This window comes from Hylobates moloch, unplaced genomic scaffold (genome assembly GCF_009828535.3).
Source record: "Hylobates moloch isolate HMO894 unplaced genomic scaffold, HMol_V3 SCAFFOLD_17, whole genome shotgun sequence".
Classification (NCBI taxonomy): Eukaryota; Metazoa; Chordata; class Mammalia; order Primates; family Hylobatidae; genus Hylobates; species Hylobates moloch.
Window position 1 is genome coordinate 45345927 of NW_026652292.1, and position 17088 is coordinate 45363014.

At 32.5% G+C, this 17088-nt stretch overlaps 1 protein-coding gene across 1 annotated transcript in view; it reads left to right on the plus strand.

Annotated features, from left to right (window-relative positions):
• The window catches only part of GABRG1 (gamma-aminobutyric acid type A receptor subunit gamma1), an 88525-nt gene extending 76369 nt beyond the window's left edge, over positions 1 to 12156 (plus strand). Inside the window, exon 9 of the mRNA XM_032135688.2 lies at positions 6719 to 12156. Coding sequence (XP_031991579.1) covers positions 6719 to 6985 — 267 coding nt within the window. The 3' untranslated portion in view covers positions 6986 to 12156. The remainder of the gene's footprint in view (positions 1 to 6718) is intronic.
• The last annotated feature ends 4932 nt before the right edge of the window (positions 12157 to 17088 follow it).

Sequence of the window (17088 nt, forward strand, 5' to 3'; positions counted from 1 at the left end):
AGAATGTGTTCTTTGCTTTCAGGGATGATTACGTCCAGTTGTGAAAAAATACATCGCAAATACAAACATAATAAGATACAATATAAATAATAGTCCAAGATAAAGATCAAAATTAAACTAAGAGTCTGTGAGGGAATTAACAATTAGATGAATAATTTCTCATACTTTTTCAGAAGAGGGTATTTTTATAACAAGCATACATATTTTATTATTTTTAAATAACAATATTTTATTTTTTATAAAAACATAAAATGTATTTTCAAAGGAACTGTTCTTGTGGAAACAGACAGGTGTCACAAAGCCAGACCTATGTGGCCTATGCTTAGCATCCCAGGCAGTCTTCAGACATCATATTAAATGGCCTGTGAAACACTGAACAGGCACACAGTGTTAAAGAGAACCTTGTAGAGAGGAGAGAATTCCTTTCATTTCATGCGTAAATAATTCATTCATAAAACATGTAAACTAATGGAAGTTTGGCAAGGAAAATTCCAGAGAAAGTGTGGCTTCACTGAAGTAATTTTTTGAAGAAAAAGTTGCAGTTTTTAAGATAACAAATTAGGAAGAACATTTAAGATAGAAAGAACTATGTCAGCTGGGCTGAGCCTTACATGTGAGAACAAAAAGTAGACTAGTATACGTCCCAAGCTGTGCTGTCCAATATAATAGCCACTAACCACAGATAGATAGGTTGAGTTAAATAAATTAAAATTAAACAGAATATAATATTCAGTATCTTAGTAGCTCTAGTCGCATTTCAAGTGCTCAATTGCCACGTGTGACTTATGCCTTTCGTACTGAAGAGTGTGGATGTAGAACATTGTCATCACAGAAAGTGCTATTGGTTAACGTTTATCTTGAAAATAGGAAAGAAACATTTTCTCTTAGGAAAGAAAATAACCTATGTTGAGGATAGAAGAGTGGTTTATGGCCAGGTTGTGCAAAATCTTTAAAGCCATGCTAAGAATTTACATTTTGTCTTGTTAGCACTGGCAAGTTATACACGTTTCTGAGCAGGATGATATATTTCTATGTATGTTTTCAGAAGATAATTAGAAATAGTATACAGTATATACTTGGATGGCAAAAGAGGCAGGGAGATAAATTTGGAGACTATTGCAATTGTTCCAGAAGTAATATAATACTAAAAGCTGAAACCAAGATATTAAGATGAAAATAATGCATAGCAAGTTTTTGGGTCCCCCCTGGCACCCCCCCCCCACAGTCCTCACCCGCAGCTCCTTTTCAGCAAAGAGAATAGTTTCATTTCAGTCAGTGCATGCCTGTTGAATAAACATTTGTCTACCTCTCAGAGTACTAAAATAATGAAAAGCTGTATCAATCCACAGTTTCACAACTTACAGATTCTTTCTTATAATAGTATTTGGCAAAGCTCCCAGGAAGGATTATGTGATATTGGTGAAATGTGAAATACAGCAAGAAGGTTACTTAAACAATTGTAAAGAGTCGGTGCATGGTGGGATGTTTTCAATAGATAGAATAACCATTTAGTACCAGTTGTGACAATGGCCATATGATGCTTCCCTGAAGTGTATAGATACCACCAACAACAGCTCTTTTTTCTACCTTGGCTTCCAAAGAACACGCCTTAATATTTATATTTCTTTTTAAAACATCATAGACTATTACAGCAGAAAGGGACTAGATTAATCATTGAGTAAAATTCCCATTTAAAAAAATTAATTTTAACAGTAATAGTGAAGCATGGTTGAAACTAATAAACAAATAGAACAATTCATAAATGTACAAATAAAGAAAATTATCTACCTAGAACATTTTGTCCCAAATCTCAGAATCAACTACATTGTAACCATTTCTGTTTTTACATTCTTGTAATGGTTGCTTTCATTGTATTTCTGATTCTTACTGTACCAAATTTCAAGGTATCTATAACTCTTTGGTACAAAAAAATATATAGCTCTTCTGTTGTATCTTTCTTATTCTCTTTCTCAGTATTTTAATTTACTATTAATAGTTATTAACCAGGCATGTTGGCTCACTCCTGTAATCCCAGCACTTTGGGAGGCCAAGGTGGGCAGATCACGGGGTCAGGAGATTGAGTCCATCCTGGCCAACATGGTGAAATCTGTCCCTACAAAAAAAAAAAAAAAAAAAAAAAAATTAGTCAGGCGCTTGGTTAATTTTAAAATTTTAAATAATATATTTAAATCTCTCCTTCTGAATTCATTATTGTGATTAATTCTAGTGCCAATTTTATTATTATTCTTTGCAGATAAAACTTTTATCCTTTTCTTACCTGAAACTTTTCATCATCTTGTTTTTTACAGTGTAAAAAAATTCTTAAGGATTCGTACATTTTCTGTGTTTTGACCTCTTTCATTTCCTCATTACTTAATGTTCTTATGTTTTATTTTTGAGAATGTTATCAATTCTTTGTTCCAATTTATTTCTATTTTCTCCTTGGAAACTACTGGTAGTTAGATTTTCGACTTCCTAGGTTCAGCATGTATTCCAGATTTTCTTTTTATCATATTTTAAGCCATTTTTCCATACTATGAGCAGTTTTTTCAAGATTTCATTTTAAAACTTTGAGCTTATTAATAATTTACAATAACTTTATGAATTTCAGGGAGGTCTTATTTTCTAACTGTTCTTTGTTCATTTTTCCTTAAGTGGGTATATTACTTCCTCAAGTATTTCTGAGTGGACTAACTAGATTTATGTTCTCATATTTCCTAAAATATTAGAATCAGTAATTCCAGCTGTTCGTTTTCACTTTTCTCCTTTGTATTGTTCACTTACCTCAAAACTTCTTCATGATTGTTCCCCAAATAGGCCCAGTAAGTTTGGTATGTAACAGTCAAGTTTGCAACCATCGGATTTTACTTTGATACATGTGTTTGTGGGGCATGACATCTGATCCCTTCCAAATATACACATATACATTTTATATGATAGGATGATGGCACAATACTAGGACACTCCAGTTCCAACATCAAGAGCCCTAACCTTTTTCCTAGGATAGTGGAAGATTCTTCTCATTTTTTAGAAGTTATAGAGTTTAGAGATGAGTGAACACCAACCGTTATCATCTTTTTTCTCTACATGCACAGTAGGTGAGCTATAGTTCAAAGGAGTGCCGCTGATCTGGAGGTGGACATTTAGCTAACACCATGTTTTCCATCCTATTCATTACTCCCATTCATCCTTCCTCATATTGAGTGGAAGAGTAGATTCCACAGTCATGTTTTCATTTACTGAGCCTTTCTGAGATGTGGCTTCTTTCGGTCTGCTTTTGGCCTATTTCCATCTCCTTTTTGTACTTCAGAAATTTATCAGAAATTCTAAATGCTGATTGGCAGCTCCTTGTCACCAAGATTCACCTCCTGGAATTTTTTTCTGTTTTTTAAGACAAAGTTTCACTCCACATCACCCAGGCTGGAATGCAGTAGTGCAATCACAGCTCACTGCAGCCTCAACATCCTGAGATCAATCCATCCTCCCACCTCAGCCTCCCAAATAGCTGGGATTGCAAACACGTGCAACTACACCCAGCTAAATTTCTTTTGTTTCCTCTTTCTGTAGATACAGGGTTTTGCCATGTTGCCCAGGCTGGTCTCAAGAAATCTGCCCACCTTGGCCTCCCAAAGTGCTGGGATTACAGGTGTGAGCCAATGTGCCCAGCCTTCTCCTGTTGATTTTTTAATGTTGATGGTATAATCTACAATTTTTGAGCACCCCAACTTAAACAGGATTTTGTGAAAGAGGGGTAAACAGTGCTTAGTTTGGCATTTTCATGTGCAATATTTTAAATGGGAAATTAATAATATATAGTCAGTATTGCATAATAATATAATCATCAAATAATATTTACTATTCATATTACTAATATGTAATAATTTTAGCAGATGGTATAAGTAATAATTATATGTAAATACTGATTTATTTATCACTTCATATTTATTTGATATTAGTATATTTTGGTGCTTAAAATATATTTTATTAATATATAACTAGACAAAGATATATCCTTAATAGTGAAAATGGGATGAATTCCTCAAAATAGGAAGCTCAGCTATATTCTTAGTAATTTTTGAAATTTTTAAAAAGTATATTTTAAAAACTACTTTATTTAAAGTAGAATATTCTATTCAATTATGTTTTTATTTTTTAAATTGCTTTAACTGATTTATTACTTTTTAATGTGTGCTTTTTTTGGGAAGGCAGGGTCTATACTTGAGAAATTAAAAGATGGGTAGCATAGTTGCACTTCAGATAAATAAGACTTGGAATGTATATATTTTTCTGATTAATTTCTCAGTGGTTTAAAGGTCAGAAATCTGGGTTTCATCAATATTTTATTTTATTGATATTGTGTTAGAGTTTTAGCTATTTTTCTCAGCATTTATATGTCCATTTCTGTTTACTTTCATTGTTCATTGATGCGTACTTTCTTTCAATTCATGAACTTGAGTTTTGAGGGGATGGGGGTGGAGGCAGCAAAAATCTAGAAAACTGCCAATTTAAAATGTATTTGCAATAGAACTCTCCATGATGCTGCTCACCAAAGATTAGTTCATTTTTTAAATAAACCACTTGCAGTTTTTCTTCATTTCAGTGCACTTAAAAATTTAATCATTTCTCCCATGAACAACTAACATCCTCTGAAAAACACACCATATTTCCATTTATGATAATGCTGTTTTCATATATGGGATGTATTTTCTACCACATAATCTTAAAATTGCCTCCTAATAATTTTTCAAAATTAATTTTCATTCTGATTAGCATAACAGCATATGCTATTCAAGTATCAAGTGACAAGGAAATAGGTACCAATTCGTCTCTCTCCTGTTTTTTTCAGAATTATTTGTATTATAGTTCTTTTTTTTGTATTTTAAACATTTTTTTATTATACTTTAAGTTTTAGTGTACATGTGCACAACGTGCAGGTTAGTTACGTATGTATACATGTGCTATTTTTTTACATGATTTTAGTGCTCCATTAAAATTTAGGAATGTAGTCAACTATCCCCAAGTTCCATCCTCAAAAGATCTGTTATTAACATTTAATACGATACTGCCTCTACTTTTTATGATACAGCTAAGCAAGTTTAATCATGAACTTATTTGTGTTTAGGGCATTTCTCCTTATCCTCAAGGTGCACATTTGTCTCTAATATGAATATTGTGACCTGCATGATGTTTTAATCTTTTAAAAATATCACTAAATGTGAATATTTGCTTCCTTTTGCATCTACTGGATTTTTAATATTTGGTGACTTGGATTCTATGTTTCTTTTTAGAAATAAAATGGACATGAATATAGGTTCAAGTTGTAAGAAATTTAAAATTTTTGTATGTAATTGTAAAAATGTTTTTCATAAAATATTTATTTTGTTGACCTATTTCAAAATTTAGGATGAAAACATTTAACAAACATTTGCATGTGAAAAGATGTAAGATCCGGTTAAAACAATTTTTATAAAATTGGTGCTATATTTAGTGTTTAGATAGTGAAATTGCTGAATACCAGAAGTTGTAAAATTCATATCTTAAGATAACCCTCAAAATATGTTAAGGTCTGAAAAATGAAGAATTGCTAAAGCTGAAATATTCATATTTTACTTGCCAGCTTATTAAAGGAGTCATTAATTTTTTTCCAGTAACATTTTTATGTGGTCTAGGACTTTGTTGTTGCTGCTATTATTATTTTTTGCATGTTTATCTTAGCATGAATTTTATAATCAATTGTGATATAGGCCTCATCAGGAATAAACAGTAACAATTACAACAATAATGATGTTACCTACTGGCAGGTGATTACTTGCTATGTTTCAAGTATTTTGCTTAGTGTTTTATGTCCATCATCCCATTTAATAATCAAGCAAACCTACAATGTTTTTATTGCCATTTTTGTACAGACGAAAACATAGAAGCCAAAGAATAATCCTTTCACTTTTTAATTATTTAAGTATTATTCAAAATCAAGTATTATAAAAACTTAATTTAACATGTTCCAAATAAAGCTGTTAATAATAGTAGCTATTATTACTGAGCATGATGGAGCAATGATCATTTTACGTAAGCCATGAAATTTACTTATCATCGCTGTCACAGAAATTAGGTGCAAATATAATTCCAGCTATGAAGACAGCTACATTGGTAGAATGAGCAGAATTTGAACACCAATTGTTCCCAAGTCTGAGCTTTTGTTTCCTACACATCCTCTTTCCCAAATATGGTGCCTTGTGCTTACCCATCACAAGCCCCATAAGTTTTTTTGTCCATTCATATCTTCGCAAACCTTTTGCATTATCAAAATGCCTTTTTGCTATTTATTCTCATTTTTATTAAAGTTGATAAATAATATATAATAGCAAAAAAAGATGCATATTGCACTATTAATGTTTTAATATAAAATAGAATATACGGTTCATTTTATTTTAGAATTAGATCATGGTAAATGATGTTTTGGTGGGTCAACTTTCGAAAGGTATAAAAATATATTTTATTTTTCAGGGGTATTTCATTTCTGCATAACAGAATGTAACAAATGTTCTGTTACAAAGCAAATTATAATAGAAAACATGTAATAATTGAAAATACTGGATTTTTTGAAATCAAGATTAGTTTCATTACCTATCAGTCTCCTAGAGTTTGCGTTAAAGGAGCAAATTGATCTTTGCTTATGCTACTTTTTTGGTGTCACAAATTCATTTATTATTTTGCTTAGATGACTCCTGGTCTCCATCCTGGATCCACTCTGATTCCAATGAATAGTATTTCTGTGCCGCAAGAAGATGATTATGGGTATCAGTGTTTGGAGGGCAAAGATTGTGCCAGCTTCTTCTGTTGCTTTGAAGACTGCAGAACAGGATCTTGGAGGGAAGGAAGGATACACATACGCATTGCCAAAATTGACTCTTATTCTAGAATATTTTTCCCAACAGCTTTTGCCCTGTTCAACTTGGTTTATTGGGTTGGCTATCTTTACTTATAAAATCTACTTCATAAGCAAAAATCAAAAGAAGTCTGACTAAATTCAATAGAATCTTTTGTCTTTCAGTAACTTGAAGTTTAAATTTAAAATGCAGAAAAAACAATGGTTAAAATGTGAACAGTATTGTAACTATTTTAAGGCCTTCAGAAGTAAATAAAGAAGCAGCTTTCAGGCTAATTTACATGAAACTGATTAGTTGCAAAATCCAGTAGGTTAAAATACTCACATATTTTTACTTCAATTTTCTTTAATTTACTAATATGTTATTATAATTTTGAATTTTTAAGTTCCATGATTCATGTTTTAAAGATGGAATAATTTTAATACATATTTTGTTTAAATATAATCTACAATAGTTTTGTAATGTAAGACTAATTACTAATATTTATGTAGCAACTTTTGTGCCAGAAAAAAGATTGTTAATTTGTTTTTTCTTGCTTTTCATTTGATTGCACTGCTTGAAATACAGTTAGTTGATAACATAAAGCCATAGTTTTCTTGGATTTTCTTCCAAGATATTGTATTCCCAAGAAGCAATTTATTTATTTTTAAACTATCAGTTACTGAAAACTTATGAAAAGGTCAACTTTTATCTGTCTTTTAATCCAGTCCATTTTCTGACACAATATTAAACAGAACACCAGTTACATTTACTTTGGTGATTTGCAAACTTGGAAGGAAGCCACCAGTCATTTTTTAAGAAGGCAAGATGAAAAAATCAGGTAAAATCTAACCATTTTATTCTCTGCTTCATAGCATTTATAATGTATGATGAGGTTAACATTGAAATATTAAAATCTGCAAATGCACATTAATGCAATTTAAATGCAGAGAGAAATTATTTTTTTCTTTATGTTTTATGAAAGTGTTGCAGTCCCTAAAATAAAAATATTGAGGAACAGTGCTTGTATTTACTCATGTGGTTAAAAAATTATTACCTGGCAAACTGAGTTGCAGGTCATATTGAGGACAAAATCTGAAATATGTGCTATTAGCGTTGTTTTTAGACTAGTAATATGCAGAAAACAGTTTTAGGCCTGCGTTACATATTGCCTCTTCCAGCTCCAAAGTTTTGGACCCTGTCAGTTTTGCACTTACATTATACATTATTATAATATTCCTTTTTTTTCTAGAAACTGGGGGCAGCCTCAAAATCATGTTAAAGAGGGAGTTTTGTTAGAGACCTCTTTAATGAACATGAGTGTGAGAGCTCTCTAAATTCTTAGCATCTCACTGGATGTAAAATCTATCAGTTAATAGTTTTAAAAACGTCTCTTTTGTTAAGAAGAGAGTTAAATTTAGGCTTCAATCATTATAATCCTATAAGTAGCTTGACATATCAATTGTTTATAAGATTCATCACATAAATTTCTGGAGAACCACTGGGTTCAGCTTGGAAATAACCTTTAAAGATTCTTTCTGTTGCCAAGACCAATGAACATGATGAAGAGTTTATGATCACGGCCTATCTTACTTAAGGTTTGAGAGGGAACCTGTCACCTCTGCAATTGTCACTTTAGTTTTTAATGTTATAATTCTGCTACACGGTTAGTGAATGTCTGGCATGATTATACACATGTATTGGAAATATCTAGTTTTTTAATTTTTAATTAATTTATTTATAGTTTACCGTGTGTTCCCAGCTAACTCTAATTTTTTTTTCACTTGCTCATAAACTTCTGAAAAAAAATAAGCATGAATCAAATGGTAATGCCCAATATCCACTGACACTGCTTTTTCTTGAATGAACAGCCAAACTAAACTTTGGCCATCTATATATTCATTTACAGATTATTCATACATTCATTTTAATAACATTGAGTACTGATGGATGTTTTGAAAGTGAGCATTCATTTAAGGATAAATAAAAAATAAAGTACTCATAAAGAATGAAATACTAAAATATCGTATGGCTATTTTCATGTTTGAAGCTATAGCTTAATTACTATCATGAGATAGTTTTGATTTTGGGACTCTTTCAAGTGTATCTGAGCATGACTATATTTTAAAATACTTAAAAGTGCTTGATATAAATAGCTTTTCCTTCTGAACCACAGTTCTATGTAAAAGAAAAAAATAGCTTTGATTTTCTCACTGGTGTTTCATTAACTTGGTTTTAAATGTTGACAATATTTACAAGTGGAAATAAAATTTGTAAATATATGAAAGATGCCTTTCCTTGTATATACCATCAAGCAAGCACTTTGTTTTCAAAGCAAGTGGTACTTTGATCAGTTTTATTTAAATGCGTGATCAGAAAGAACGGTGTACAAATCTTATTATTTCTAAAAATAAGAATAAAAAGGTAAAACTACATTTAGACTTCTTTTTCAAGAAATCAAATACAGCTTTTTTTCAAAGATGATTCAGTTCATTTCTGGTTCCTCTCTTCCAAGTATAAGTTTCACTACCTTGAGAAATAATTTTTTTAAAAATCTTCCTCTTTCTCTGGGGAGTTATATAATAATTTATTGAATTGATTGTAACTTGATTTTCCTGGATTCTTTCAGTGTTTTTAATGCTAACATAGACCCCAAAATCAGATATAAAGAATTGGGAAAGACACCTGGAGCACAAGGAATAGGGTCATTTGTAAAAATGTTTGTTTATATAGACCTATCCTCTAAATATGTGACCAAGATCTAGAAATTCCGAGAGGGGAAAATGTGATTTTGGATTTACAATGACAGGGTAATATTTTATTTATCTTTGAATTCCACGGACAAAATTAGCCTCACTTAAATTAATTTTCGTAAACCCAAGTAAGTTCTAAAAAAAAAGGAAAAAATACGTAGAATACTTGAGAATTTAGCAGGGACAGGGAAAAATTTCCCAGTAAGTCTGAAGTCTTGATCTAAGTGGAAATTAGACAACTCATTGGAGGCATTTTATTTTAAGTTAAAGACAGACTTCATTAATAGGTTTTTAAAATTGATCAACTTTAAAGCACAGTAAATGTGTATAAATATGAAGGCAATCATAAGGATTTTTTTCATTTGTGTTTCCATATTCTGGCATTAATATATCATCATAAAATAGACAATGTTTTTGTGTCAAGAACAAGAATAAAATAGAAGTCTGCATTCATTCCAATTCAGCATAAAAAAGAATGGGCTACAGTTCTCTCACACCAAGGGCCCCATAGTTATAAATGTAAATTATATTCCAGGTCAAAATTTGTGAAAAATACACAAAACACTTTGATTTTACAAGACAGGAGCTTTAAATAAGATGATTTTAGTAGATTGAAATAAATAACCAGTATTTAAGTAAACGTATAACAAATGAATAAATACATGCATAATATTTTCAAAGTTCTATACCAGTGCTTATTTTTTACCCTTGCAAAATTTCCTGTAAAAAAATACTACATTTGAAATAATTTCATTGGTTTTAGAACTGGGATTGAAGTTACCCAGTAGACTCTTAAAGGCTTCACTGCTTGTCTCACTGGAAACATTTATTTCTGACCTACCTAGTTTTCCTCACATCATCAAATTTATTCAGCTTCTCAGTGCTATACCATATGATGGCAAGACATACCTGATATTTCCATTTCTGTTGGTCATTCTTTATTGCTTTTTACTGCCAGGAAGGTCTTGCCAGGCTTCTATACAGTTACAAAAACCATTACCAAATCTTTATCAAGGACTTTCCAAATGGAGTTTTCAAACACTATTGACCACATTGCTCTAGTTAATGTAAGGTCAGCTCTGACTTTTTGTGTTTGCATTTCGGAAGTGAGGTAACCTCATTCAAATATTTATGCAGCACTTTCTGTGTACAAAGTACTGTTCTAAATACAAAAGGGAATATAAAGATGAACTTTCAAGGAACATATAACGTAGTCAGAAAGATGAGAGGATTAGTTATACAGTGTAAGGAAGGGAGGATAACTTTGGGAAGGTTTTGTGGAGGATATGTGTTTAGAGATGCGAGTTGGGGATTCAACAGGTGAGAGGGAGAGAGATCACAATTTCCAACTGGGTAAACAGCTTGAAGAGAGAAACAGAAGCATGGGCACAAATGAAAACCCCATATTAATTGGAAGTTAAGATTCATATAGAGACAATGAAAGGTTAGGTTAGAACAATAAACTGAGAAGTACGAATGTGGACTTCAGGAGAGTAGGGGAAATTATGAAGTGGTAAACATTTCACAGAGATACTTGAGTACAAAAGAGACATTGTTAAAATTTCTGCAGAAGTTTCATCTTATTTGTGTGTGATGGTTTGGAATATAACAAGCCAGTTAGGAGTATAGGCTTATAGTGGCTAACATGAGGATGAAATTCGTACTCTTGTGACAGAAGTCTTCAGCGGAGATGGGGGATGATAGCCCCAAATAGAAAGAAAAGTGGCAGACATTAAGCTTTAACAGACAACATAACTGAGAGACATGGTGTGTTGGGTGGAAGGGATCCTGTAGTAGATACTTGTTTGCATGTAGATGGGTACAAAGACACCATGAGGAAATTCTGGATGCAATACAATCTTGTTTCCTGTTCCATTTTGATCAAAGGCTTATTTTTCCTATTGATTTATCTTTTTCACACATAAAAGATGAAGAAAAAACAATCTGAAATGTAAATCCTAAAATGATCTGCCTAGATTCTTATTTTTTAAAAAATGTTCCTCACTAAAAGGGTTTTCTATTCAAATAACCATTTCCGGTTTTCTAACTGAGAAATACATATATATATATATATATATTTGGACAAAGAGAATAAGAGAATTGCGGGTAGAAATAGTCTACTGTGTGTAGACAAATCCAGAAAGTTGATTTCTCTTCCTCAAACAATTTCTGAAATATTTATGTCAGAATAAATAAAAGAATTGTTACCTGGACCCTCTGAGCGTGTGAATAGTAAAGGCTGTGATAACTGACATGCAGCTAAGCAAAAAGGGCTAATTAGTAGACTTTTAAGACATGACTTACTTAAATGGAAATAGTTTGGTTTTCAATCCTTCACTGTAATAACACTTATTTGCATCTATTAAGTGTATATAGTCACTTTGCATAATAAAGTTTTATGGCTTGTGATTATAATGGCTTCTGTTATTCTGCTACTGCCTCATTGTTTTGAGGAACATTTGTAATTTTGTGGCAAAGGTGTCTCGATTTTTCAGTGTTCTTTACTCTCATGATCTTCGTACAAAAAAAAAAAATACCAGCAACTTGTTATAAATAAAGAGTCACATTCTCTTAAATTGTGTCTTTCTTGATAGTTTTCATACAGATGTATCCCTTCACTGTTTCAGAGTATGTGATCGTAGCTTTAGTATTGAAGTTCATTTCTGATCCTTGTAATTTCACATTTGTTTTTCAATTAAGAGGCTTAAAAAGTTTCTTCTTGACTGAGACTTTTGAAAAGGAATTTAACTTGAAAAGCTTAGGTAAAGATAATTGAAGCTTATGCATGATTTTCAGTGCTCTATGAATGTCTGGATTATTCTAACTATTTGTGATTTTACCCTGATTTGAACGGCCAGGTATTTTTCAGTAGGTGTGTCAGTGAGAGCAATATACATTATTCAGGATGAATATCTAGACCATTCCAACTATCCCATGTTATGAATAACTCTATTCCACTTGAAGTAACAGCTACTGAAGGAAAATTAAAAGTCAGAAAATCAAGAGATAAGGTATTATCTGCTTCATTCTCCTAGTTCTCCCTTCCCTGTTGCCACAGTACAATATTTTTTAAAACTTTGTGATTCTTCTCTCAGGTCTGAATGACAGATATGCTATTTTTATAAAGCTGAAGAAGGCAGGGGATGACTGCTGTTTCTGGAGTACCTGCTATGTGTCTGGAACTACAAATGCATTATATAGTAATAACAGTTTTCAAAGCAGAGAACACTATTTAACAGGTGAAAAGACCAAAGCTCAGTATAGTAGACACATTCTCCAAGTTCATATACCTGTAACCTAAAATTAAATTTAGGTACCTGTATCTGTAAAGACCTTCTCTTTCATTTACATGGAAGGACTCTGATGGTAGAGTGACTGCACTTATTCCAACACTGGAACATCTTTCCTTCACAAAAGAGAAACAAAGACCTGAAAAACAGCCCACTCCATTTGCCTAAAGCATGGAAACACTTTTATTACTTAGTAACAGCATAATATCATGCTCTTTTCATCCTTTATTTCTAAAGTAGATTTCATTTCTGCTGAAACATTTTAAACATATACTAGGTATGTTCTTAAAAATTACTCCTGATATTCCCTCAAAATATAGAGAACTCACTTTTTAAGAAAGATATTGGCAAACTATGGCCATAGCAGTGACGTAATAGGATACAATCTCCTTGTTGATTCGCTATTGTCTATGGCTGCTTTTTCGCTATTGCAACAGAGCTGAGTAGTTTCAAAAGAAATTAAATGGCCCATAAAGCCTAAATATTTACTCATTGTCACTTTATAGAAAAAAGTTTGCCAACTATTGTTTTAGAAAAATTTTACTATTAATTAAAAAGCACCACATATTTAAAGTGCCTTTTTAATTCTTTTAATTTTTAACTTTAAAAGGAAAAGATCTTCATTGAAGGTGTGAAGTGATGCAATTAATTGCTCTGCACTTACTTCATCCTCTTAACTTCTCTCAAAGAGACATTAATTAAAACTATGCCCTCTTTTTTAAGATCTGTAAAAAATTATTATAAATCTGTTTCATTAATGAAAATACATGCTTCTTCATAATTGTTTCAATCTTATTTGAAGTAGATAAAGTAGGTTAATCTAGAGAGAAGGTTGTTGTCACCACTAAAATTGACACAAGATGCTTTAAGTAAAAGAAAAGTGAGAAATGCAAATATTAAAGTAATTTTAATGTTTTCCCTCTTGAGGCAGCATAAGGTATGTTTTCCTATTAAGATTGTTTGTGTCAATATGAAATCTTGCTTTTAACAATATTTTTTTGCAGCACTAAAACCCAAGCAGCCCTTTATGAATAATTTAATAATTTCATCAGAATAAATATTTAGTTCACTTTGTACATTACTCATAGTCTTTCCTTTTGCATTTCAGTATGTGCATTTCAATTATTAAAATTTATATTTAAAATAGTCATAAAGAGTAGTTTGTTAAACAATTGTATACTCTCAATAAAATAAGATAGCCTTTTGAAGTTAACACCATAGAATAGGGAAGTTTAGACATGCTATATTCTATGTTTACCTTAAATAAAATATCTGAATATTGATTCAAGTCACTACCAAAATTTTCTTACATTCATAGTGATAATTTGATTTTTAGTATTTAATTCTCTTTACTTTTTGCCTTCAAATACTTTAGCTAAAATCTCAATTATTATCTAGTCTATCATTTTTTAAAATTACTATCATAATAAAAAAGATTTGAAACTTTGAAGATCTCTGTTTGCATTAACATTAATAACTAATATTAGCATATTGTTTTACTGTACACACGTTTTCATATTAGTGATATCAGCTGGCCTCTATCAAAGTTTATGAAATATGAGGGACCAATAATAAGCCCTCCACTTGACAAAGAAGAAACTAATGAGCCAGGGAGCTTGGCTGACCTACACCATATTACGCATAGCAAGCTCAAGACTTTTGCTTGTATGTTCTGTGTTTACAAGGCAAACCCCAGGTTTTAAGGTATATTATAAAAGAATTCAAATGATTTGTACCACATACCTAATCTCTCCCATCTTCCCTGACTTTGTCTCTTTAAGGATGAGTAAGGAAAGTATGAATATTTGTTTTCATCCCAAGATGTTTTTTATGTGTTTTTTAGTAATGATCCCAGAAGAAGAATCAGATGTTCAAATCATGTAATTTGCAGAGGGTTTAATGAAAGGACACTTAACAAAAGTATAGGAAAGAGAGTTAGGATATCCCCCTAGGCTCTTCCAGAATCCTGCAACAAATTGCAAAAGGAGGAGGTGGAGATAAAGGACCAAGGGGAGGGAGTAGTTGTAAAAAGCTGTAAAACGCTGTGTGGCCAACATGGTGAAAATTCGTTTCTACAAAATACACATACACACGCACACAAATTAGCCGAGGGCGTGGTGGTGCGCACCTGTGGTCCCAGCTACTCTGGAGGCTGACTCAGGAGAATCACTTGAGCCCAGGAGGCAGAGGTTGCAGTGAGCCGAGATCGCGCCCCTGCACCACTATACTCTAGCCGTGTAGCCAGGGCCGGGGAAAGTTAAGTCTGAGGGGGGAAAAAGAAAAAAAACTCTGTGTGCAAAAGAACATCTGACATGGAGTGTGGCCTTCATCAGTTAAGGATATAGGCAGCTGTGACAACGCTGCTGGAGGGAACCTGTGGAACAAATATTCCAGTTGCACGTCTTCCCTTGCTCCCTCTGCTCTTCTGCTAGTCCTCCCAACTGGAACACCCTAAGCAGAGGCCAGATGGCAAGGGGGCCATTGATCTAAGCCATACATCTCTTTTCTGGGACACACTGCAGAAGGCAGAAGGGTGGAGAGAAGATTTGGAAGGGAAAATGGAAATATTTAGAGTATGTCAAGATATTATCAGGATTCAGAACAGATTAAAGTTAGTGCACTTTATGGTCACTTATATTCTTTCTTCCTACATGAAAAACAAGAGCTAGAGGCACCCCTAGCAAATCTCAATTCTCAGCCTCATGTTACAGGGTCCAATAGCCATGGCTTAGCCAGGATGCCTTGGCAAGCTTGACCGGTGCATCAAAGAAGATTGTTCTTTTTCCCTCTGGCTCTGTATTTTCGGATACTGGCAAATAAAATTTTTGGCACATTGGTGTAGTAAATTTTGAGACATATGTTTGTTGTAAGAGCCAAAATCTAATTTACTAGATTTCTTAAATTTACATGTGTTGCCAAAGGTTCTGTTAGCCAAGAATATGTATTTTGGTCTACACTACATACCTTTCTTGGACAATTTGTAGGAGGGAAAACAAAAAACAAAAAACAAAAACAAACCTGGACCACCACAAGTTCGTGGTCTTCCTGGCTGTTCCTTTCTTGCTAGGAGTGTAACAATAAAAATGGCATAGTTACTGGCTAAATAATTTAGAATCAAATGAAAAAAATAATAACCGGAAAATTATGAACAATCTGATATGAGCTATGTAGAGGAACTAAACTGAGGCCCAAATAGGTGAAAATAATCCAGGCTTAACTGTTCAGAAGACAACCTGAGATGTAAAAGATTATTAGGAGTAAGCCATTTAAGTGATGGTATGGCGGGAAGCAAGGTAATATTCTAGAGTATAAAAAGTGATTATTTTAATTGTAATGCTCCTTTATCCTCTTTCTTCAGAGTCTCAAAGGCAGTATTCCTTATTTTTAAATGTCTAATTGGGCATTCTGTAGTCTATTATCCAAAAAACTCCTTTAAAAGTGTATTCTCCCTAGAACTGTATGAGGTCCTTATTGTCTTCAGTTCTTGACAGTATCTATCACCCATGATCACTACCCACCCTCCCAGACTTTCTAAACACCTCTTAGCCAATATTTCACCAAGGAGTGCTTGGCAGACCACCCACATTGTATTTAGGCACTAATTTAAATGAATATGAATTTATTGCCACACTGTGAGTTTCCCCTCTATATAAAAGGAAGTCTTATTGGAAGCAACCAATTTCACTTGAAATTGTAACAACTGTTTTAAATTATACTGCTTATCTTGCAGCTGCTTTTATGTGTATAGATACTGGGTCAAACACTGTAGGCAGATCATTTCTTGAAAGGTTGGCTTTTGTTAGCACCAGTATTTTCACTTCGATGAATAGTCCTATGATCTATCATAGGACTAAATACAGTAGAATCTTTTTAAATTTTTTCTTGTGTCTTGACACTAAAATAGAAACTTTGATGCATTTCATAAAACAATTTATGGAAAGTTCTAGAATTACTAAGATGACCATGTACTTCAGCATAAGTTTAATACAACTCATTTCTCACTTTGGTTCATATTTATTCAATTTTTCCTGCAGAGGTATGTGCACACAGACACTCAAGTGAGAGAAGAATCATTAATTTTTATAGAGTAAAATATTATGTACTGAATTTTTACTATGTGCACAAAATTATTTACAAAAACATAATTGGGCATGTACCAAAGTGTATTGATAATATCGA